Source organism: Lygodium microphyllum, chromosome 14 (assembly GCF_053477565.2).
Source record: "Lygodium microphyllum isolate KBCC chromosome 14, Lygodium_microphyllum_v1.1.10, whole genome shotgun sequence".
NCBI lineage: Eukaryota > Viridiplantae > Streptophyta > Polypodiopsida > Schizaeales > Lygodiaceae > Lygodium > Lygodium microphyllum.
This window is the reverse complement of record NC_141148.1, coordinates 83,092,556-83,118,698: the sequence shown is the minus strand read 5'-3', so window position 1 is coordinate 83,118,698 and position 26,143 is coordinate 83,092,556. Positions and strand designations below refer to the sequence as shown.

At 43.2% G+C, this 26,143-nt stretch overlaps 1 protein-coding gene across 2 annotated transcripts; it reads right to left on the bottom strand.

Moving 5' to 3' along the window:
- Window positions 1–1,735: 1,735 nt before the first annotated feature.
- LOC148025784 (DNA/RNA helicase protein) lies at window positions 1,736–22,204 on the bottom strand. 2 transcript variants are annotated; one of them, XM_087693030.1, is made up of 4 exons: window positions 20,886–22,204; window positions 20,599–20,765; window positions 20,153–20,459; window positions 1,736–2,885 (listed from the first exon to the last, which is right to left on the bottom strand). In XM_087693030.1, exons 1-4 carry the CDS (start codon window positions 22,129–22,131, stop codon window positions 2,086–2,088), a joined length of 2,520 nt encoding a protein of 839 aa, XP_087549156.1. In that variant the 5' UTR covers window positions 22,132–22,204; the 3' UTR covers window positions 1,736–2,085. The 2 variants fall into 2 exon arrangements, with proteins under 2 accessions (XP_087549156.1, XP_087549155.1); XM_087693029.1 differs by having other exon boundaries at window positions 20,599–22,204.
- Window positions 22,205–26,143: the final 3,939 nt, after the last annotated feature.

The window sequence follows — 26,143 nt, the reverse complement described above, 5'->3', positions numbered from 1 at the left end:
CGACAAGTGGGCCATGCATATGATTATGCCTATCCACAAAACCAAGGACCCTCTCCAAGCAACTACATGACCATTATGGTTGGCCACACACTAATCAAGATCAATGGAGTAATGATTGAATCAGAGTTGAGCACCTATGTATAGAAGGGGATTGAGAGCCACATGATAGGCTAGATTCAAACAACGTTTCTCTATCCTAGATCATTTCGCCTTGCAAGGCATTATTGAGCAAGTGAAAGCTAGGAAGAAGTGACTTTACTATTGCTTCGAGGACTTCCGCATAGTCTTGAGTACAATCCCATAAGATACTACATGAGAGCATGATGGATCAATTCAAATGCCCATGAGAACTTTTAGATGTGATCTCTAACACCATTGGTATGACGTACAACAATCCTCTCCTATACTCTTGGGACTCAATATCAACAAGACAAAGAACTATATCACACAAGGTGGCAATGAAGGGGTGGACATGTATACATTAGTTCCAATTATGCTTTATCTAATTCATGGGAGGGTCTACAATGACATCTCCATGCTTTATGTGACTTCTACAAAAAAAAGAATTGATTGTGAACCTTGAAAAAACCAAGATCTTGATCTTTTACACATTAAGTCCAATATGGATGTTTGTTTTCATTGTAGGAACAAGACAAGTTGACAAGTGCAAGTGGTGGATTCATGTCTATTTTGATGGCTACATTTATCACATCCATTTGGGAGATCCACCATGTCATTGGCACCTAAAGATTGATTCACACAAGAATATGCTACATTAACCATGGCATAAAGAACGTCATCAAGCATGCCCCGCATATTAGGGCAATTGTTTCATACACTTATCACACCAACCATTATGTATGGAGCATCTGTTTGGAACCTAACTTGGCTCCATCTCCATGGACACAAAATAAGTACTAAGAGCTCATGGTATGCACAAGTGAAGCAATGGCTCATAAGATGCGGAATTGAGACAAACCACCTCCTTTCCAATATGACCCAAACCCCCCTCCATATACCTTTCTCACACTAAGAGTAACTTGGTACAAAGATAGGATCTCTTTCAACTTCACATATTGCACACATGGATACCCTAACAACTCCCTCACCCCAAATATCACTTCAAGGACCACAACAGATGGTTTCATTGAGAGACCTAGTTACCTAGACATATACATGCAGCATGAGATGCAAGTAGCCATCTGTTACACAATCTCTTCTCACCACTAGAGATCAAGACAAGGAGGCTGACTTGCATCCCTAGGGATGAGAGGACTTGTAAATTAGGTGGAGAGTGAGGAGCACTACATATGTAAAATCAAGGTCTACAACACAATCCAATCAAGAAGAAAGGAGCTAAGGAGATCACAGCTGCATGCCTACCGAGGTTGCAAGGATGTGAGATACAAAGATCATAGTAGACAAATTATAGAGACATTAGAAGTGCAAACAATTGCATCAAATCTTTTAGATGTTATGGTTGATGGGCATACCTTCCATTGTCAAGTCAGATGATCATCCCAATTTATCAGATTCTACTTAATATGCAAATCTAGAAGGTTAAATGTTGAAGCACACAACCTGCTCCCCAAGTTGCTATTTTCTACTCTCAGAGATTGTCAGACTTCTATGTTTCGCTTAGTACTTGCATACATGCATCCACATTAAGATGAGGTTACACAATACTTGATTAGTAATCCCAAGCATCCATTTACTGTACGAGTAAGTTCCTCTGGAAACAGTTTTTTCTGCACTCATTACTGCATATTAAGCCCTGACATGCACAAAGAAGACTCGGGACTACATTGTATCCTCCCTACTGCGTTCACCAGGAACTATCAGTTTTTGAAACTAGATTATACACAAGATAAAGAGTTAAGGGAGGCTTTTCACAACCTGCAAGCAGCAGAGAACTAGTGAAAATTAGCAGTCAAGACTACTAAGCACCATGTCTGAGGATACCCTTACGGATGCTAGCAGAAGACCGTATGTTCTGCTCTGACAGAGCTTCATGGTATACAAGTAAAAGTGGCCAATTTACAAAAAGGTGTTGCCTGTCTGTAGTCTCACTAAGGATTAATCTTCTCACAGCTGCATTAAATGTTGTACATCTTGTACTCTGGTTTTGCGCATCTGTTCCGGTGACTCCTCAAAGGCAGAGTTTGCAAGATTTCTTTTCCTCTCTTGCAATTGTAAGATTCGTTCTTCAATGCTCTCCTTAACAATAAACCTGACCACTTCAACGTCATGTGTTTGGCCTAAACGGTGCACCCGATCCATAGCTTGCTCCTCAACAGCTGGATTCCACCAGGGGTCAAGCATGTACACCCGTGATGCAGCAACCAGGTTGAGCCCCACACCAGCTGCTTTCAAGCTTAAGAGAAAAATAGATGGGCTGTTTGAATCATTTGACTGGAATGCTTTCAATGCTTGCTCCCGTTTTTTAAGAGACATGCTACCATCAAGCCTCACACACTGAAAACCTGCTCCCTCTAAAGCACCCTGCACCAAAGTCAGCATGCTTGAGAACTGTGAAAATACGACAGATTTTACAGCCATGTCATTTCTCCTGGACTCTTGAAGCATCTCAAGAAGAGCCTTTATTTTGGCACTCAACTCGGGTGCTGTTGTTTCAGATGCTGCTATATCAGTTGACTCTGTCACTGGTGAAAACAAATCTGCAGTTGTCAGTGGAGCACGACACAAAGGGCAACTTTGCTTGTCATGCATGATTGTTTTTTCAATACATCTCCGACAAAAGATATGCGAGCACTTTGTTATGATTGCCATGGTAGGTGGTGAAAGACAAATAGGGCAATCGAAATCATCTCCACTTTGTAGTGCTGATAATAGCTTCTCAAGTAGCTCTGGTGAGGATAATAGATCTGCAGAGCATTAAGCCACAAATTTAGTACATTGTTGGTAGTTAGACTGGTAAAACCATGTAATAATCCAGGACTACAAACCACTCTGATGTGTTACCAGAACAAGTACTAGTTTTGCAGGGTAATACATGAGTACATTGAATACAGAAAATCAATGAAATATTCTAAAAATAAAATGAATCACAACATAATAACTTTTTGATGATGCCCAGTAAATAACTCGACTTAAAAGCAATTATCACTGGTCAATATCATCAGTTAGAGATAGCACAAGTCAACAACTGAGTAAGAAGTTTGAACATCGCTGCAGCAGATGATATTGGGTTGCAACTTCAAATGAATACATAGCAAAGTGATAGGGGTTTGCAGTGCCAGGTTAAAAACTAGGAGCAAAAATTAAGCCCAAATGCTATTTTTTGGAGCTTTTCTTGGTCACTAGACTAAATTTTTAGGATTAAAAACTCAGAAAACAGCCCATATATACAAAATGTACAGACTTTTCCCTAAAATTCAGTCTAAAATAACTCAAAGATAGGGCTTTCTCTTAACATTCACCCAATTTTCCAAACTGTTCACCATCAATCAACCGAACATTCTCCCACCTATCAAGCATAGGGATCCCTTAATTTTTACCCTGGTTTGCACCAAATTGCATCCATCTTCAACAACATTGCTTCTCATGCCATCACAAATCCCCAAATCAACTCAGTCAATGCATGCATAGCAAGCAGCAGAAATGCACCCAACCACCAATGGTGCTACTCATACTCTATCAGTCATCATCCAAACCAGACAGAATTGATTGAGAGAATACATTAGGGTTTGCATAGAACATACACTGTACAAACAACCACGCAACTACCAAATGATCTTAGAGATGGAATGAGAATGAAGAAATCAATGAACTTGATCAGAAAACCAAGCACGAGAGGTGCAATACAAGGATACTAAGGAGTGGAGGGCTATCCAACAGCCACTCTCTCCTGAGGAACCAGGCTGAGGTATGCTCAAGAAATGTTTCATATGCGAATGGATCGTGAGACCAAGAACAAAAATGCAGTTGACCAGCTACACAGCTGATGTAGGCAACAAAATGCAGCAGACCTGCTTAGTTTCAGATGCATATCAGAGCAATGACGGGAGCAGTCCTACTGGCAGCAAAATTGCAGTAAAGTGTCCAGAGGCAAGGACTAGTAGTGTGTCCACTCCGTGGTAGAGATATGGTCATCCCCAGGATGGGCATAGGCATGTACAAGGTGGTTTAGGCCCTAGGGCTGTTTATTCATTCGCATTTTGTTTTGGAGCAGGACACCCATCAGTTTGTGCCATGTCTAGGCAACAATTTGGACAGGCAGGTCAGGTTGGGAGCTGAAGCAGTCGGGCAGGTTACCACATGCCAGGACAGCATTTTAGTGGCAGCATTTTTATTATTTTGTCATTATTTGATGCACTTGGACTGTTCAGCAGCTGTCAGCCAGTTTTCAGTTGGCCGACCTGTCATGTTTTATTGTTATTTTCGGCCTATTTATTTCAAGCCTGCCCAAGGTCATTTCACTTCAATTTCTTCTGCAGGTGAGAGAGCTCCAGCTGGTGATACTCAGACAGCCTGTTGTACGTATTTTCTGTTTGTATTCAGCATTCATACTCTGCATTCTTCAACATTCTACTGTCCTTTTCTCTCTACAGGCCTGCCCAGGATAATTTCACTTCAGTTTCTTCTACAGGTCAGAGATCTCCGGCTGGTGATACTCCACCGACAACCTGTTGTACATATTTTCCGCCTATATTCAGCATTCATACTCTGCAATCTTCAGCATTCTACTGTCCTTTTCTCTCTCCTCTCTGTGTTCAGTTCTTTTTTCCAGTCCGGTCATACACTTCCACATTCGTTGCACTCTTGACACTCCAAGCAGCATCATGAGGGTGTACAAAAGAAAAAGGCAGCAGTGCGGGTGCCTATGAAGTGATCACCAAACTTCCGTCTTGCCTGTGTAGCACCAGAGCAGGGCAGGCAGAAACAGCACTTGCTTGATCTCTCAGATCTGTCATAAGCCAACAGAGAGAGAAACACATGCTCCAAGAATGATGATGATGTCTTCCTGCTGCAAACGAATTGTCAAAGTGCAGCAATGCACAAGCAGGTGTAGAGACTGATTGTACACGATGATCATTTTTTGTTTTTGTTTTCGGGGGGTACGCGGTTTGTGGAATGCTGAGAACATGAATGCTGAACAGTGAATAAAATCGGGGCAGAAAAGTACAACAGGCTGTGCATGTATATGATCAGCCAGAAACCTCACACTCGCGGGGGCAGGGGGAGAGTGCTGAGAATATGAATGCTGAACAGTGAATAAAGTCAGGGCAGAAAAGTACAACAGGCTGTGCATGTATATGATCAGCCGGAAACCTCACACTCTCGGATTACAGAATAAGTGTGGCCAATGGGCAAACTATAAATAGGTGATAAACAGGAGAGAGAAAAAGACTGGTTAGACTGCAAAAAGTGCAACCAGCGGTGTGCAGTTCATGACTGCTACATGGCAGTTTGCTTGACTGGCCCACTACCAGCACACCTATCTGCCTACCTGAAATGCTGCTCGTCTGCCTGCACACGTGCTGCCTGCCCAGCCTTGAACTCCCACCATGGCTGGAAACTGCTCACACTGCCCTGCCTCAACCCGACCCACCCATCCAAGAGGTGACTGCTAACACACCTGCTCAGACCTTGGATGTGGCAGGAGGGTCAATGACCTGGAATGTTGTCGAAGAATGGCCTAGTGAAGAGCTTTGGTGAAGAGATCTGCAAGATTGTCTTCTATCTTATAGTGCTCCACCGTAACTACACCATCCAAGATCTCCCAAATGAATGGTACTGGATCTCGATGTGCTTCATCCATGCATGAAACAATAGATTCTACACAATAGCTATGCAACTCTCATGTCACATAGAACAATGGTAGGTTGAGTCTAAGGACAGCCAAGCTCTCCCAAAAACATTCAAAGCCACATGGTCTCAGATGTGGTAGATGATGTTGCTTGGTATACTCAACCTCTATAAAAGATGAGGCAATTGTTGGTTACTTCTTGCTACTCCCAGAGATAACACCTAAAAGCCAAAACCTATAGTCCATTAATGAAGATTAACATGTCTAGCCCAATCAAATCTGTCCATTCCCACAACATGAGACTATTGCCTCCCAAGCCTAACAATTGAGTTTTCTTGGGCTCACGCATAAACCCTACAAGCAAACCAGCCAAAAAAACATGGATCGATCCTAGTGTTGAGTAGCCAAATCAAGGAACCAAGCAGCTGCCGGTAGCTAGAAGCATTGACAATTGGTGAATTTGCATGGGCTAAAACCTTCCACTTAGGATCCACAGGAGTGGAGATGGGACAGTATGTGGCCATCTAGAAGGCGATCAAAAGCTCTTACACATACCACTATTGAGAGAGAGATCCCCCTCTAGGTTTGCCATATGTCACAACCTAAGAAGACATGTAGAAGACCCATGCTAGTCATCTCGAACTTCTCATTTATGGCATTCTTCGTCTACATAACTATCGGGGCATGGTCACCTACAAATATGAGGTCATCCACATAGCACAAACGCCACATGTCAACTAGCTAAGATGTGGATGTACAAATTTGAATCATGGTCAACCTCCAACAATCCAATCTCTCTCAAAGGAAGGTTTCAATCTTCTCGTTCCACGCTCGAAGAGCCTATTTAAGGCCATAAAGAAGCCTTCTTCAATCTATGCACCTTACCATTTGAGCTCAAGAATCCAAGAGGCTACTCAACATAGATGGTCTCCTTTAAGTCGCCATTTAGAAATGCTAACTTGACATCCAATTCATACACCAGCCGTCTTCTATGGCTAGCTAGGCCAAGTACGGTACAAATGGTGGCCATCCACACAATAGAAGCAAATATGTCGTCAAATTTTACACCCACTTTTTAAGCAAATCCTTTGGCCACCAAGCGGACCTTGTGTTTGTTCAGCATGCCATCACTATGATACATTGGACATCACTATGATATTTGGTCTTGAAGACCCACTTGGCTTCGATCACCTTGCGACAGGCCTAGGCACAAGCTCCCATGTGCCATTCCACTCTATAGCCTCCAACTCTTGTTCCATAGCCTTTTGCCACCATCATACTTCAAAGCCTCACGAACTGATCTAGGTTCCTTGTTATTAGTGCCTAGTAGCTCTGTTGTACATGCTTGGTTCCAACAAAAACATCGTGATCCCAACTTGCAATTCCCACTCCTTGAGAATACCCTCTATATCTACATCATACTTTAGTGCCTCTGATAAAGTCTTAAGATAGCCAAGAAATCTCCTCCTCAAGAGCCTCAAACTCTATTGGCTCCACTCAAACTAGCTCCTATGCCCATCTATCACTTGAACATCCAAGCATGAGGTGCTACTCAATCCCCTCTACAAGCAACTGAAAACTCTACGAATTTGACCTCACAGCCAATGAAAAAATCCTAGGAACCTAGATCATAGAGTCAACACAAGGCGTGCACCTCAAAATATGAGCGTACCAATGTATGACCAACAAAGGAAATACTTTATTTAACAAAATTTACATATTACAAAAGGGTTTATTTATTTCATTTCAAAAAAAAAATCCATAAGTTTCTTAAGGAAAAGAGATCATTGTATTCTTCTTCTTTCCCGCCCAAACTAGCTTTCCTTGAAGATGAGGCAATCTCAAAAAACGCAAGAAGGCTTGTGTCTTAACTTGCAAAATATAAGCCCAAGTCATCATGCCATGGTCATCCATAATCAACATGAAGTATTTCCTCCCCTTAGAGGGACTCGTCACCTTGGTCCACATAAATCTGTAAATACAAGCTCCAAGGGAGTCTTGACCCATCGAGTAGTCTCTTGTGAGATGGCATCACACTGTTGTTTTCCCTTTATGCACAACACACAAGGAGTATGGCTCACCCTAGCATCTAGTAAGCCATAAACCATTTGATCATGAATTGCCTTCCAAAGGTACTCGTGGTTGAGGTGACCAAACCGAGCATACAATTCGGTTTGTGAGGAGATAAAGGTGAGGGCTACTATGCTTCAAGCTTCAAAGGTTATAGACACCATTATCCTCCTTCCCTTGGCACACCACTTGTCAAGTCCGGCCATCTAGAATCCTAAAGGAGTCAATATCAAAACTCCATGATGAGACCTAGTTCGCATATCTTGCTTACCAAGAGTAAATGGTAGTCAAAACCTAGAACATATAGTACCTTCTATGTAAGACTCCACCTCAATGGCCTATATCCGACCAATGGCATGAAAGGGGACAAAAAAACTTATCTCCAAATAGAATATACCCCTGCATTGAGCACAAGCAAGCAAGGCCTTCCTTAGACAAAGTCATGTGGCGGGAAGCACCATTGTCTACCCGCCTTGGACAGAGTTGTGTGGCAGGAAGCACCCGTCCACAATCCACTCTTGAGCCTGAGAAGCCACCAGTGCCACTTCGGCATGGCAGTTTTAGGCTACCTTAAACCAATCCCTGTCAAAAGATGACGTACCAGCGAGACAGTAGGGTTTGCGGGGAGGAACATGGAGTGAACTCGGCAAACATGGAGAAGAGAAGAGAAGAGAGACGAAACTCTGATGAATGGAATGATGAAGTTCTGAATCATGGAGTGAATGTGATACAAGGGAACAAGGGTGCCATAGCACAAGGAAGATGATAAAGACAACCACGAACCACGAACCGCAATGTCCTCCTGAAGGGGTGTGAGGGTAGTAGAGAGGCTAGAGAGAAGAGGTGACAGACTGAATGAATCGGCCGTAAGGAATGAATGAGAGAGTGGCCTATAAATAGGCACAATCAGTCTAGGATGGCGCCCCTTTTTGGGGCTGGAAACCCTAAACTCAAAACGCAAAACACAAAAACGCAAAAACATAAACTGCAGGTGAAGGGTAAAGGGTTTCTCAACACCCCCTCTCAAGCCCAAAAAGAGAAACAAGAGAAGAGTGAGGTGGAGATGCAATGCTACATGCTGAAGAATGCTCATGCAGCAGGTGCCACTTGGACAGTGTCCCTCATGGGAAAATTGTTCACTTGCCCAAGTGCCCTAGTACAAAGATGATGAAAACATGCAATGCATAGGAGGAATGTCGGACTTTGTGTGGTGCCGAGAACCATAAGGATATGCCCGTACTCGATCTCGGGAGGTGGCTCCATGCTAACCAAGTGACCAAGGCAAGAAGAGAAGAGGAGGAAGAAGATGTAGAGGATCCCTAAGATCCAATATTTACACCGGAAAGGAAACCTGCAATAAAGATTAGTAGACAAAGTGAACTTGAGAATCCGAAACACAACCTCGGGAGAGAAGCCACTAGCTCCGTACATCCATGCTAGAAGGAATACAAAGGCCTCATCACCAAGTCGCGGCTGAACCTCCGAGGTCCCGATCTAGGTGGTACTTGAAGATCCTGGGTATCAGTAGAAGAGATGACTGGTCGAAGACAGCCACCCCAAGAAAGTAGAGGATGGGTTAAAAACTTCATGTGAAGTAGGTTCCCCCTCTGAGGTGGGAGGTGAAGGGGCCCCCGCTAAAGTCGAAGAAAAAGTAGATGCCCCCTCTGAGGGCAAAGGAATAACATCCCCCTCTGAATTCCCCTCTGAAGTAGAGAGGGAATCCAAAAACTCATGGATCACGGACTCCGAAATGTTTGATGACGAAGGAAGTGCTGCCGGTCGGGCCGAAGAAGGTATTTGGGGTGCCGAAGAGCTCCCAGAGGTTGTCTCTCGAACCTGAGTAGTCGAGGGTGGGGAAGGGTAGAGCTCAGAATGAGCAAGAGATGGACAATAGTCGATGTCTCTCAATGGAGCAGACTGGATAGCCGAAGAAGAGGAAGGAGTCGAGCAGCCACTGTCTCTCGAAGGAGCAGACTGATAAGGAGACGGTATCAAACAATCACTGTCTCTCGATGGAGCGGACGGCAGATCCATAGGTCGTGGAAGCCACTGTACCTAAAAATAAGTGGGAGAAGACTGCCGCTGACATTGCGACGATCTCCACGAGGTCGTAGCGCCAATCGAGCTTCCATGTGCTCGAAAGGACTTAGTGCGCATTGGATGCGTCTTATTACCTTGAGCATAGTACTCTGATAGCCGATGTAGAACAATCTCTGTGGCCTAGAAAGAAGAGGTGGCACAAGGAGTTCCTGGTGGAAGATGCATATACTCCGGGGGGTGGGGAGCAAAGGTCGAAGTCAGCAAAAATCGGTGGTGTCCGGTGATGCCACAGTAGAAGCACCCAGTAGTCTGGTCATCTGTTGGTAAAGAAGCCATGGATACCAGTGTGCCTTGCTGAAGAAGAAAGAGGTCAACCACCATGAACCACGAACTGCAATGTCCCCCTCATGGGGTGGGAGAGCAGTGGAAGGGCTGGAAGTGAGCTGCCATTGGGAGAAGGATGCAACCAACAGTAAGAGGTTGCAACCAGTAGAAAAACGCAAGTGAGGAGAGAGAAATACTAAAAACGTAGAAAAAAAATAAGCAACAACAGTCAATATGCTGAAATCAGCTCCGAACAGTGTGCAATAGGCTGAAAACAAACGCCAGACTATTGTAGACAGCAATGGCCAGCTTGAACCGCGATGTCCTCTGCATTTGGGATGTGGGCAACAAGCTGAAATTCCTGGATTCTGCAAAAACGAGATTATTTTCCGAATGGAGAGTACTCAACAGTAGTCGTTCTACTATAAACAACTGCAAACAGTAAGTGGAAGGCTGGAAACAGGCGCCGGACTATAGATGACAGCAAGGGACAGTTAAGACTGCGATGTCCTCTGCGAAAGGAGTGTAGGCAGCAAGCTGAAAATACGTGAAATCTGCAAAAACGAGATTTTAATGTAGTGGAAGAAAAAGATAAGTGGATGCCGAACCCGCCACCAGTCTTTGCCTTCATTGGAGTGGAGGATCTTTGCCGCTGTTTGAGCAGATCCAGCTCTGATACCATGTCAAAAGATGACGTACCAGCGAGACAGTAGGGTTTGCGGGGAGGAACACAAAGTGAACTCGGCAAACATGGAGAAGAGAAAAGAAGAGAGACGAAACTCTGATGAATGGAATGATGAAGTTCTAAATCATGGAGTGAATGTAATACAAGGGAACAAGGGTGTTGTAGCACAAGGAAGATGATGAAGACAGCCACAAACCACGAACCGCAATGTCCTCCTGAAAGGGTGTGAGGATAGTGGAGAGGATGGAGAGAAGAGGTGACAGACTGAATAAATCAGCCGTAAGGAATGAATGAGAGAGTGGCCTATAAATAGGTGTTGAGATATCGAGCTCCACTCGTGATATGCCAGGGTGACCGTTGTGCATTTATGTCACCGACTTGTTAGCTGCAGATGCGGTTGGTACACCACCCATGAATAATAGCTACATGACAGCTATCCTTATCTACTCTAGTTCGTGGCCCAATTAGTATGCCACCTTAGTTAGTTGAGTTTGGTTTGAGACCCATATATAGGGTTCTTCTATTTCTTTGTACTAGAGTTCTTTTTGCCTTACACAACTAAGAAGAGGAAAAACTGTTTTCAACCTCCACCTGTGTGTGTATTCCCCCATTGTGCAAGCAAGAAAGCTACAAGTGAGACTCCTTCCTTCTCTCCCACAATCTTGACATGGTATCAGAGCCTTGTTCGTGGTAAGGAGCTCAAGAAAGCAAGCCAAGTTCGCGGTGTTCTGGTAAGAGGACCAGTGTTGCTTTCATTTTTCGAGTTTGGGAGCAAGTCTCTGCAGGTAGCACAGCCGGAAAGTGCAAGAGTGCATTGTCTCAGATTGAGACGCCCTTCACGGTGAAGCAAGAGGGCAGTATATGCTGCGTGAGATGACTTTAGCCCTCGGTTACCCTGTTTTTTTTATTTGAGGCCATTTCGGGGCCTGTTTTGGAGGCCGAAGTTTTCCGCACGCACTCAAGAAAAGGCCCAGTTTTTTGTTGTGCGACCATTGTTCTACAGGTCAGTGAAAAGTTACTGTAAAATTGCATCGTATGCCTATGCGCAGAGACATTGGGAGTTATAAAATCACCCTTGTTGCCTGTTGATGCAAAATCGTCACTAGGAAGTGACTGTGTGGTCAAATACCACTTTTGTCAGTTTTGCAAATTTGCCCTTGTGAGGCTGAAGCTGTGTTTTTTGCAGTGACAGAATTCTTTGTAGTGTTCTGTAATGGCGTCTGATTCTCTTTTACAGATTGTCACTGAAAAGCTTGACAAGAATAACTTCCAAGCATGGAAGTTTAGAATGACGAATTTCCTTATGGAAAAATGATATTGAGAATTCGTTGCAGGAAACGAAGAAGAACCAGTTCTTCCTAATGTTCCCAATCAACAAATGCAGGCATTTAAAGGATGGCATGAGAGAGCCAGAAAAGTTATATACTGGCTGTCTATCAGTATTTCAGACTCTATGATTATGCATATTCAGGATGCAAGTACGCCAAAGGAGGCATGGGATACTTTGTCAAAAATCTATAGCATAAATACGCAAGCCAGAAAAATGCAGCTCAAGCAAGAGTTGCACAATGTGCAAAGAGACAGTATGAGCATCAATGACTACCACATGAAGGTGAAGAAGATTGCAGATGCACTTGCTTCCATTGGGTCGCCAGTGGAAGATGATGATTTAGTTTCTGTGACCTTGAATGGTCTAGGAAAGGATCATGCACAGTTTCGAACATCCATTTTTGTCCGTGAGAGATTTCCTGATTTTGAGGAGTTGATTGCTCTTCTAATTTCTGAGGAGCAGAGAAATGGTGGTGCATCTTCTTCAGGAGGAACTTCAAAAGAAACTGTCTTCTACTCAAATGTTGGAAGAGGTAGAGGAGGCCGATCTGGAGGCCGTGGTAGAAATCAGAATATGCAGCAAACTCAAGAAAACCAGTCCTATGGAGGAGGACGTGGTAACTCTAGAGGCAGGGGGAGCCAAAGAGGTCGTGGTGGATGGCAAAGAGGCCAAAATGCAAACAGCAATGTTGAATGCTACTACTGTGGTAAAATGGGTCATATGGCTAAAGACTGCTATAAAAAGCAGAATGACATCATGAATGAGAAATTGCAACAAGGAAATTATGCATCTTCTAGTAGACACGGTGATGACAAAAATAAGCATTTGTTTATGGTGCAACACATGACCAATTCTGTAACAAGTACAGAAGAAAGCAACGATGTGTGGTATGTTGACTCAGGTGCATCAAACCACATGACTGGCCATGCAGAATGGATACAAGATGCAAGGAAAATGAAAAAACCAAGATTTGTGGAGACTAGTGATGATATTGCACATCCTATTGTGCAGATTGAAAATATTCATTTGTCTATGCAGGATGGGAAAAAGAAATACCTGTCGGATGTATTTCATGTCCCGAATATCACCAAGAACCTGATTTCTGTTGGTTAAATGGTTGAGCAGAGCTTGCAGGTCAGATTTAATTCTCATGGATGCTTTGTTGAGGATATGAAAAATAAAGGTCGCTTGATAGCAAAAGGAAAGAAAAAGGGCAGAATGTTTACGTTGTTAGAAGTGGAGCAGCGGTGGAAGCATAAACATGTGCTGAAATAAACTGCTGAAACACAAAATAAAAAGAGAAAAAAAAAAAGAACACGATACAGATGAGAACTTAGATGTATGCACGGGAAATGGAATCCAAATATTTGAACACGAGACAGTCGCATACAACAGTGAGTCACTGGCTGCGTGGGCACTGGCACTGGCTCTGGCTCCTCTCTCCACAGAGTCTGCAGATGGTGAAGTGACTGACTGAGAAGGAGCCACTGAGTATAAATAGGCTTAAAAAGTGGGAAGCAATAATGCTGGTCGGACAGCATTAATACTGACCGACTGGTGCATAAAATGTTCCACTGGTATAAAATGCCACCCCAGAAAAATACCTAAAATACCTAATAAAAATGTCCAGCCCAGATCAAGCTCAGACTCACACATGAGCTGACAAAGACTTTGCTAACACCCTCTCTCAAATCATGGGTGATCTGATACAATACAATAGTACAATGAAAAGAGATCAGAAACTATACAACATAGAACCACCAAGTAGAACCATGGATACCCAAGCAGTGGGTGATCAAGCCACCACCAAGGTGCCTCGAAGAGAACCGGATGTCGATGTCGATCGTACCAAACTCCCGAAAATAGAGAAGATCGTAGCATGTCTCTGTGTCCATCACCAATATCTCACAGTAGCATACAAGACCATCCTGTCAAAAATGCCCCTGAACATAGGTGACCATGGATTCCCCGCCTTTGGCTAGACCGCCAAAGTGTCCCCTCATGTGAGCTCCAGACGAAAGCCTCCCGCTCTCGGTCAGATAACCAGCTCATCATGAGCCTGGATGTCAATCCCAGCTTCAAGATTTGATTCCCCCAGACTGAAGTCGATGCGTCAGGGAAGTCCCTCTCTGGAACATGTGCACCTGTATAAAAGTATAGATGAGGCGCGGCTGCCCCATCTGAACACTCGCTCACACTCCCTCTCTGGCACAAGAGAGTCGTGAGGGATGACCTCATCACCACCACTAGAAAGCAGCCGAGAAAGGGGCCACCAAGCCCTTCCCGCGATCCGAAGAAGAGGATCCCTTCCACGCCTTGGACTTCACCTTGGTCGGAGGATCTGAGTCGGAGTCTGATGAAGGAGAGGACTCATCGGTAGAGTCAACAGCCCGCTTCTTCTTCTGCTCCTCCTTCTTGGAAGCCGCTAACGTCTTACAGTCCTTCCGCAAATGTCCCTTCTTGCCACAGTAGTAACACTGGGCCTTCGACTTCTTCTTCCCGTCACCCCTCTCTAAAGCTACATAAGCCTCGCCTCCATAATGTGCCGAAAGTCGCCCCTGTAATCTCAAGGATGTCTCATGCTCAAGAAGCATCAAGATCATATGTATAAAACTGACAGGAGTCGATGATGTCTGCGCCCGCAAAGCATTGGCCACTCCATCAAACTTCGGGGGCGAGCTTGTAGAGGACCGTCCCGACGAGATGCGCCTCGGAAAGAGCAGATTGCATGTGCCGAAGCTGGTCTTGTACCTGCATAACACGAAGAAGAAAAGACTGAATAGTATCTTTCGACTCAAACTTCATCTGCTGGAGCTGGCCATAAAGTGTGACTGCCCGCATGGTGAAAGGTGCCTCGTACATCTGCTGCAACTTCTGCCATACTTTAGGAGATGTCCTACAGGAGGTAACCGCCGGTAAGACCGCTTTAGAAATACACCGAAGCAACGCCGAGTAAGCACGGGCATCGTCCGAGTTCCATGTGAGCACCGCTTCCTCATGGTTATCCTCATCAAAGTCATCAGGAAGAGGAAAAGGACGAAGAGGACGAGGAGTAGCTCCACAGACGATGTACCATAACCGCTTCTGCACAAACCAAGCTTTCATGACAGCACTCCATGTGAGATAATCAGGTCCATGTAACTTATCATCAGTGGAAGTGCACGGAGCCATATAGAGAGGATAAGAAGAGAAGTAGAGAAGAGATGGAATGTAGAGAGGAAACACAGCCAAAACACAAGCACAAACTGCAGAAAATGAGAGTTCACATGCAATATAACCCAAAATCTAATCAATAGAAGACAAAATCTGCTGTAGAAAGTCAAAAAATCAGTCAAAAACTGCCAAAAACAGCAAAAACGGCCTGAATTAACAGTCATCCAGCCACGAGAGCTGCTGAAATCAGCAAAACGCAGGCTGTAAACTGGAGAAAAACAGGAAGAAAACTGTCGCCAGCAGCTGCAGATGAAAAACGCAGGCAGCAGAGGGTGCGTAGGCAGCAGGCGATGGTAAGACTGCAAAAAACGCAGGCTGAAAACAGCCCCAAAACAGGTCGCGTGGCTGCGACAGCAGTCGTCTGATCAGCAGGGGTACAAAACAGTCCTGAAATCAGCAATAAAACACAGCAGAAACACAGATCCTGAAAACTGATACCATGTCAGAAGTGGAGCAGCAGTGGTAGCATAAACATGTGCTGAAATAAACTGCTGAAACACAAGACAAAAAGAGAAAAGAAAAGAAAACGATACAGATGAGAACTTAGATGTATGCACGGGAAATGGAATCCAAATATCTGAACACGAGACAGTCGCATACAACAGTGAGTCACTGGCTGCGTGGGCACTGGCACTGGCTCTGGCTCCTCTCTCCACAGAGTCTGCAGATGGTGAAGTGACTGACTGAGAAGGAGCCACTGAGTATAAATAGGCTGAAAAAGTAGGGAGCAATAATGCTGGCCGACTGGTGCATAAAATGTCCCACTGGCATAAAATGCCACAACAGAAAAATACCTAAAATACCTAATAAAAATGCCCAACCCAGATCAAGCTCAGACTCACACATGAGCTGACAAATACTTAGCTAACATATGTTGGATGCAGGCATGCCTAAATTGAGTGCAGCAATGTTTGCACATGGGACCGGTGTAGTTACAGATATTGATATCTGGCATAAACGCATTGGTCATGTTAATGTACAGCGACTTAAATCAATGCAAGCCCAAAATATTGTTGCAAGATTGTCTAAATTCAAGGTTGCAGAAATGCATAAGGTATGTGAAGCCTGTCAATTTGGAAAACAGGCAAGGAAACCATTTCCTAAACATGTTCAAGAGAGTAAGAAGCCATTGGAATTAATCCACTCTGATGTGTGGACTACTAAAGCTGCATCTCTTGGAGGCTGTCATTATTTTGTCACTTTTATTGATGACTATAGCAGAAAAGTTTGGGTGTATTTTATGAAAAAGAAAAGTGAAGTTTTTGGGCATTTCAAAACTCTTAAAGCTATGGTTGAAAAAGAAACAGGCCTGCAAATAAAATGCCTAAGGTCAGATGGAGGGGGAGAGTACCTCTCAAATGAGTTTGCAAGATTCCTGCAAGAGCATGGCATAAAGCAGCAATATTCATGCAGTCATACCCCACAACAAAATGGAATTGCAAAAAGAAAAAACAGGCATATTGGAGAGGTATCTCGTGTCATCCTCAACGAAAAAGACTTGCCAGATTTTTACTGGGCTGAAGCAGTTGCTACAGCAGTCTACATAATGAACAGAACTCCCACTGCAGCATGGGATGACTCCAGAGGAGAGGTATACTGGTAGGAAACCAGATATTTCTCATTTGAAGATTTTTTGTTGCATTGCCTATGTTCATGTGCCAGATGAGTTGAGATCCAAGTTGAATCCAAAAGCTGAGAAGTGCATCTTTATTGGTTACTCTCTGCAGCAGAAAGGGTATAGATGCTATAACCCTTCTACTCGTAAGTTTACAGTGAGCAGAGATGTTTTTGATGAGATGAGTAGCTGGTATAAACCAGTAAATGTAATTGATGATGTAGATGCACAAAATGGTAATGTTGCATAGAATTTACAACAGCAGTCACAAAATATTAGTGGACCTGGAGTGTCCTCTAGCAGTGGTTCACATTCTTCGCCATGGACAGGCAGATTGACATCAGGAGAATCTCCTCAAAACAATGCAGATAGTGGTATGCAGGTTTCACGAAAAGGAAAAGAGAAGGTAGATCAGCCCATATTTGATATGAATGCAGGTCACTCTTTTGTGGATGGTGAATCCAGTGGCTCAGAACAGAGCATTGATGATGAGTTGGGTATTCCTTCTATTGTTACACCTGGAGTAAGAAAGACCAAGGATGTTTTGAGAGCACTTGGGAGTAAACCTACTTTGCGCAGGTCTATCAGAGCTAGGTATCCTATGGATAGGCTGAAATATGATGGATTTACAACCATTCACTATGCATATATGGTCAAAGTGATACAGGAACCAAAACCCACTTCTTTTGAGCAAGCCATGGGAAAAGAAAAATGGGAGAAAGTCATAGATGAAGAAATGGATGCCTTGGAAGCAAATGCTACATGGGAATTGGTACCTTTGCCTAAAGATAAGAATACAATTGGTTGTAAGTGGTTTTATAAGGTGAAACACAATGTAGATGGTTCTGTAAATAGATACAAGGCAAGATTAGTAGTCAAGGGGTATGCACAAACATATGGCATTGATTATGAAGAAACATTCAGTTCGGTTGCAAGGATGGCAACCATAAGAGCAGTCATTACTATGGCTGCATCAAAGGGATGGTCTTTACATCAGATGGATGTAAAGAATGCCTTCTTGCATGGTGATTTGCAAGAAGAGGTCTATATGGAGCAGCCACCAGGTTATGTGCATGCTGTTCATCCTGAGTTTGTTTGCAGGTTGAAGAAAGCCTTGTATGGCTTGAAGCAAGCACCTAGAGCATGGTCTGACAAGATAGGACAGCATCTTGTCACTATTGGCTTTCAGATTTCCAAGGCAGATTTCTCACTTTATGTGAGAAAAACAGAGAAATGTATTATGCTACTTGTCATTTATGTTGATGATTTGATTATGACAGGTGACAGTGATAAAAATATCCTTCATGTGAAAATGCTATTGAAGCAGAAATTTGAGATGAAGGATTTGAGAGAGCTGCGTTATTTCTTGGGCATTGAGATGATTAGATTACCAAGTGGAATACAGCTCTTGCAGAGGCAGTATGAATTGGACATGCTGTCCAAATATGGGATGACAGGCTGTAAGCCTATTTCATTTCCTTTGGAGCAGAATGTGAAGCTGAGCGCAGATGCAGGTGAGCTTCTGGAAGACCCTACTATGTACAGACGCATAGTAGGAAGTTTGATTTATATGACTATTACCAGGCCAGATTTGACCTATGCTGTTGGATTGGTAAGTCAATTTATGCAGGCTCCAAGGAAACCGCATTTGGATGTGGCTAAACGCATACTCAGGTATGTGAAGTCCACATTGCAATATGGACTACTTTATGAGACTGGGGTTCAGATACAGTTGCATGGATGTACTGATGCTGATTGGGCTGGTAGTATTTCTAATAGACAATCTACCAGTGGATATGTGTTCTCTTTTAGGAGTGCTGCAGTCACTTGGAGCAGCAAGAAACAGCCTACAGTTGCCTTGTCGAGCACAGAGGCTAAGTACAGGGATGCAACAATGGCTGCATGTGAGGTAGCTTGGTTGCATAAGCTACTTTATGATATGCATCAGCCTACAGATGGGCCAGTTGTCATTTATTGTGACAATATGAGTAGTATACACTTGGCAAATAACCCAGTCTATCATGCTAGAACAAAGCACATTGAGGTGCATTATCACTATGTGCGGGAGAAGGTTTTACTAGGTCTTATTGATCTAGTTTATGTCAGCACAGAGGATCAGGTAGCTGAAGGCATTGGGCGCAGAGGATCAGGTAGCTGAAGGCATTGGGCGCAGAGAAGCTGCGCAAGTTCAAAGATCTGCTTGGTGTGCAGGAATTGGGATTGAGCTCGAGGGGGAATGTTGAGATATCGAGCTCCACTCGTGATATGCCAGGGTGACCGTTGTGCATTTAAATCACCGACTTATTAACTGCAGATGCAGTTGGTACACCGCCCATGAATAATAGCTACATAACAGCTATCCTTATCTACTCTAGTTCGTGGCTCAGTTAGTATGCCACCTTAGTTAGTTGAGTTTGGTTTGAGACCCATATATAGGGTTCTTCTATTTCTTTGTACTAGAGTTCTTTTTGGCTTACACAACTAAGAAGAGGAAAAACTGTTTTCAACCTCCACCTGTGTGTGTATTTCCTCATTGTGCAAGCAAGAAAGCTACAAGTGAGACTCCTTCCTTCTCTCCCACAATCTTGACAATAGGCACAGTCAGTCTAGGATGGCACCCCTTTTTGGGGCTGGAAACCCTAAACACAAACCCCAAATGCAAAACGCAAAAACGCAAAAACACAAACTGCGGGTGAAGGGTGAAGGGTTTCTCAACAGCCCCCAGATACTATTCAATGCACCTATTCTATTTCAATTCTCAACCCACATTTTTCCTTTACTGAGATATGATGCTGAGAATATGTCTCTGATACAGAAACTGCTCGGTGGTTCTGTTTGATGAGTTCAGCAGCTTGTAGGAAAAGCTTGTACATTGAACCCTAAAACTAGTATATAGAAAACTTGTGTGTGCAGAATTTGCTAGCAATCTGATATTAAGACCTTTTGAATCCCGTCTTTGTAAATTCATATCCAAATGTTCCTTGTTTTCTCAGGGGAAATAAAAGAGACTAAGCATTCAGACAGTATCATGCATCAACATACAGAAACTTTGAACAGATAAGCACACTCTGAACAGATAAGCTAAGCACTGGGAACATAATATACCTGACACACTTGGAAGTGTGTCCAGCATGCTCTCTTGCAGAGGACACAAACTAGAATGATCGCATATTTGACGCAGACGCAAGATGATCTGCAAAATTGTGGTGTAGTTTTGAAGCACAGTGCCAGATTCAACATATTTGCCAACCAGCCGTTTGCCCTCAAATTCAACTTTGTCATATAATCGGCGATCATCTTCATGGAGATCCACATTGCAAACCGTTATGGTTTTCTTTGGTAATTCAACTAGCCTTTTACCATTCACCATCATATCTTTGGTTCTCCTGAGCGCAATAGCCATCAGCAAGGCCTGTGACACAGGCTTTGAGTTTACATGTGAAATTGACACAACAGACCAGAAGCAAGGACTGGATAGTGCTAGTTAAACTGTACTAAGTTTTACCACTCTTGTTTCTCTTTGAATTAAACACAGAATGCAATCAAATCACCTGCAATCTCAAGAATCCACATGTCTCTCCAGTGAGCAAAGGGCGCTGGATCGTTCGGTTCCAAAAATACCTGTCATCTAATGGCTGAAGCTTCAAAAACATCATCAGACTACAAAGATCCTTTGCCCCATTCTGTATTGGTGTGCCAGTGACTGCCCATCTCCGCTCTGCAGTCAGTGAGATTGCCACTTTCGTCATTTGCGCATTTGGATTTTTTACAAGATGAGCCTCGTCAAGAATGACACGTAACCAATTGACCTTTTGTAGAGGAGAACGACTATCTTCACCTTCAGCTGCAAGAATGTTGTAGGTGGTCAGAACAATATCAAAACTGCTCAAAAAAGATGCCTTCTTCGTGCGCTCTGGCCCATGGTAAAGATAGACTTTGAGACTGCCTGATCTGGTATGTTCCTCCAGCTGGGTGACCCACATGGATATCACTGACAGTGGACAAACAACCAACGTGGATTCAGAAATAGAGTGCCTTGTCTTTGTATTGACAGCTGGAAACCCTGAATGTTCAAGCTTTTTCTGCTTAGTCGGTCGTTTGACTGTTTCTGGTTCATTCAGTGATGTTTTGTTTGTTGCAATGAGAGAGATGAGCGTTAGGGTCTTGCCCAAGCCCATCTCATCAGCAAGTATGCCACCTCTGAAGGGCTCTGGTTTTTGATTAGTCATGAAGTTTGTAAGTGTATTCATGTAAGAAGGTCTACCACCTCCTCTTTTGTCAGTTTGCTCTTCCCAGAAAGGGGGCAGATCCTCTGAATTTTCTCTCCCTACTAACCATGCGAGAGCCTCTCTCTGATGAAGATACAATGCGGTTGTGATAACTGGAGAAGGATCCATGGCAGGAGGGATCTTGGTTCTGTTCAGAAGCAGAGAGTCAAAGATGTCATCAACGCTTTTGGTCTGCTCGGGGGCACCCTTGCCTTTCTCGTCAGGGGCCATGGCAGCAAGGTGCTCAAAATGCGAGTCACTAGGCGTAACAACATTGAGCCCGCTGCGTCTGAGCTGCGACAGCACTGCGGCCATGGAAGGGTAGGTACTGAAGACAAAAACTTGACACGGCATGCGGTAGACATTCCGGCTGCCACGCGGCACGATGCCCTCGATTGCAACATGGCCCTGGTCTGCGAGTGGGGCAAGGTAACACGCCTTGTATCGCTCCACATGGCCCACTTGCTCACCCCACATGTTCTCTACTCGGATAGCATTCCTGTCATAGGCATTGTGAGGTTCTCTGATCAGGCGAACCATCTCACGATTATTAACGGTGCCATGATAGTACTGCAAGCCGACGACGTTGACCTCAACAAAGCCTACGAGGTACTTCTCTTCGTCGTCCTCGTCGTTCTGCTGATTAAGATGGTCATACTCTTGGCTGGCATGGCTGTGAAGCCCTGTTCCTGATGGTTCTGCCGTACCTGCAGCCCACTGGCTTTCCTCGAGGACAGGAGCAATCGTTCGCTCCCGCGCAAGGGAGCTGTCCCAGCCAGCCTCCTCCCTTCTTCTCCTCCTGCTACCTCCCGCCATATCCTTGAATTCAGATTCTCTCTCTCCCCCCCTCTCTCTGTGTGTTAGAGAGAAATAGTAATAGAGACGTTCGTGATATGTTCACGCGTTACGTCTAGTAAACACTTGCACAAAATGAATTGCAGCATTTTTTAAATTTAACAAACCAACCTTCACAAGGACTTTCAAAATATTTGCAACATTTTTTAGGCAAAGAGATACCCTTACACCACTACCAAGTTGGCTACAAGGTTTCTTGTACTCTGTTGATTTTGTAAGTGCCCCAATGATTTTGTAAGTGCTTGATTGGGGTTCATCCCAATCAAACACCACTACCCACTTGGCTACAAGGTTTCTTTTAATGTGTTGATTTTGAAGTGTTTGATTGGGATTCATCCCAATCTTTGGATCCCTAAGGCTAAAGGCATCATAGAGCTACTCAATCACAAGATTTGAAGCATTGACTTGCTATGGCCTAGGTACTTCTCCTATCAACTGAGTTGCCACCCATCAATATAACAACATTTTTTCAAAGAAAATCAGTCACAATTTGAAGAAGGTTTGAATTTTCCTTTACATTGCAAAGATTATCATATTTTTGGTGGATTTTTAGCCGCCATTCTTACCCAAAGGTTGAGCTCACTAAATAGTGGGGGCCAATCATCTCAAAGTTGCCCAATCAAGACTCAACCAAATCTCCTTTACATTGTGGAGATTATTATATTTTTTGTGGATTTTTAGCTGCCTTTCTTGCCCGAAGGTTGAGCTCACTAAACAATGGCCAATCATCCCAAAGTTGCACAATCAGGACTCAACCAAATTTCATCCAACACACATAATTGTCCCTCCAACTTCTAACAAGCTAAGAAGGTTTTAACTTTGAAACCTTTTATTTGTTAATAATAAATGCATATAATTTGATTCTAAATCCCTAACGAACGGTTTTTGCATCTACCATTTAAAATGATTTCTAAGAATGCCATTGTCCAAACTAGTTTCACATATACAAGAATCTGTTCAACTCAAGAATCCCATTGTCCAAACTAGTTTCACATATACAATTGATTACAAGTCCATCCCCCTCAAGATGGAGGGAACTGGACATCAATATTTTCTTCTAGTGACATGTTCTTTGGGATAGGTAGACCCTTTTAAACTATATTGTACGTTTTTTTTTTTTTAATGAAAGGAGAGGGTGAGTGAATTAAGGAAATCATCTTAGTTGCAATTGTGATTGTGTCCTTCCCCTTGCATGCAAGGAAGCAACAAGATGTTACTTTGAGACCTCTGTATGGCTTGGTCAATTTTCTAGAACCTAATACTATTTGGGAACCTAGTTATGACCTAAAACCTACTTGGTTCAAAACTAAAACATCACAATAACAAAACCCATGTCTCAAAATTAGGGACATCTATATCTATATCTATACTTCCATACTCTATACTATATACTAGCTGGTTTGTATGGCCAAACCCATTGTTAACAAAAGAATTACAAATAGCATGCTTCATGTGCAATAAATGAGGTGCTTCATGTCTAGTATATGAAATCCTACAAATGTGAATAGGTTGTTTGTTGAGATTATTTACAAAAGCATGTAATTAGTCGTATACACTTATACACTATAGTAGAAAACATGCTTGTCTAAATGCAATAAGGCATTGACTTCTGAGATGTTGAATGTGTGAACACGCACACACACACACACACACACACACACACTCACTCACTCACTTCTCTCTCTCTCTCTCTCTCTCTCTCTCTCTCTCTCTCTCTCTCTCTCTCTCTCTCTCTCTCTCTCTCTCTCTCTCTCTCTCTCTCTCTCTCTCTCTCTCTCTCTCTCTCTCTCTCTCTCCATGTGCATGCCTACATTATTGCACTAATTGTGCACCTCAATCTATGGATGTTAATATATCTCTTTGTCTATGAGTTTCTTGTCTATCTTTTCCATAGCACTTGCACCACTTGCATGACACCTTGAATGATAAAGATCATGTACCCCCCATGAATTTCATTGGGAGATCGACCCTCACATCACATTTCATTATAACACCTCAATGCTTTCTTACCTTTCCCTTGTTGTGCATAGTCAATAGTAGATACATTCCAAGCTACTATATTCCAAACATGAAGCTGATCCAACACTCCCATTGGTTTTCCAAACAAACTTAGTTTAGAAATCTTTGCATGAATTTCTTAACCCTTTTCAACTGCTCCTATGCTAGCTCATGCTTTAAGGGTGGAGTTCCAAGCTACTACATTCTAGACTACATCCTAAAAAGAAAGCTCATCTAGAACTCCTTTAGCTTTTCCTATTGCACCACATTTGGCATATGAGTGCTTTCTAGCACAGTATTTCTCTACAACAATCCCTCTCTCACAATACCATCATGAACTTTTTCACCTTTGTCATTTGCTTAAATGCCATCATACACTTTGAAGGTGCAAGTGAAGGGAATCCCATATGCAAGCAATGGCAGCCAACATGTTGCATATGCTTGCATTGGTTTAGCCCTCTCTCCTACAATACCTTGGATCTACAATCAAACCCTAGCTATGATGAGCTCAAGTGACATTCCACTAATATGCCGTCAATGTATGCTGCCATTCTTGGACAATGGTTTTCAGCATGTTCAAACCAATCATCTCCCACCCAAGATATTTCCCCAAGGGCTCAATAATATACCCAGTGCAAAGAGTCTTCTTCTTGAACTCTTTATGCACTCCTGGAGATAACTTGATTAATTGTAGGAGATTCATATGAGGATTTACCTGGCAAAGAGAACTTGCTAATGGTTCTCTTCTTTCGCTAGACCATTCTTTCTCTTAGTCACACTAAATAGGCTTTGGTGCCTCTTTCTTAGCTTTTACCTTCTTCGTTTGGCAGCATCTTATTGGGATCAACTTTGCCATCAACATCTTTTAGGGAACTATGGCATCAACAAGTCCCCCTCAGCATCAATTGCAACTTTCAAGAAGCCCCTCTACAAGCTCACCTCACACCACCTCCCCAAGGTGACCAATAGCCTCAACTATGGTGGCTTCTAGAATGCCTCTAAGGCTCTACTTGGCAACGATTGCATTCACAATATCATTTTGATCATGCCAAACCTACAGATAACCACTTAGAAAAATGACCAACTTAGTCACACAACGTGACAAAGAGACTAAATCATAATATTTTCACGTAGTGCTTGACTTCCAAGCTCCATCTTCTACTCTATAATTTTTGACATGGAAAAACCTCTCCACCACCCACAATGCTCTCTTTTACCTTTGCTCTTCCAACTATGAGTAGTTTTATTATTGGTCTCAAAACCTAAGCTTTTGCAATCACTCAAATCCATTTTTTCAAAGATTATCCTTTGCAAGAGTTGCATGTGGGAAAAGGCAACTTCATGAGCCTCATCTTCCTTTTCTTCCCGGATATGCACAAGTGGAGGCACACTCTTTACCTTACTCAAGTAGGAGCTTGTAATAGAGTAGCTTGCATTGTGTACTATATGAGTTACCTCAGTCATAAAGACTAGATGCATCAGTAGCCTCCTTTTATAGCTACTGAAATGCTTAATTTCATTTAGTTTTCAAAAAAATTTCCTAGAACTTGGTTGACTTTTTAAAAATTTCCTTGAAATTGTAGTAAATTCCATTTTGGCAAGCTATGAGTAAACATTGAGGCTAGATGATGAGCCACCGTAATGTTGGGGGTCCTGGCCTACATCATTGCTTTGCCTGCGCATTTTCCATGTTAATTAGCAACTAAGCCTATTGCTATATTGTTTAACCCATGAGCTTCTCCTCCAAGTCCAATCACGTCCAAGAAAATACTCACATGGAATCAAACCCCAAGTGCACCTACCAAGAAGTCTACCTGTAAAGAATAACTATATTAGAAGTAATTATTCCTCTCCAAATGGAACCTCCCCCCCTCTCTCTCTCTCTCTCTCTCTCTCTCTCTCTCTCTCTCTCTCTCTCTCTCTCTCTCTCTCTCTCTCTCTCTCTCTCTCTCTCTCTCTCTCTCTCTCTCTCTCT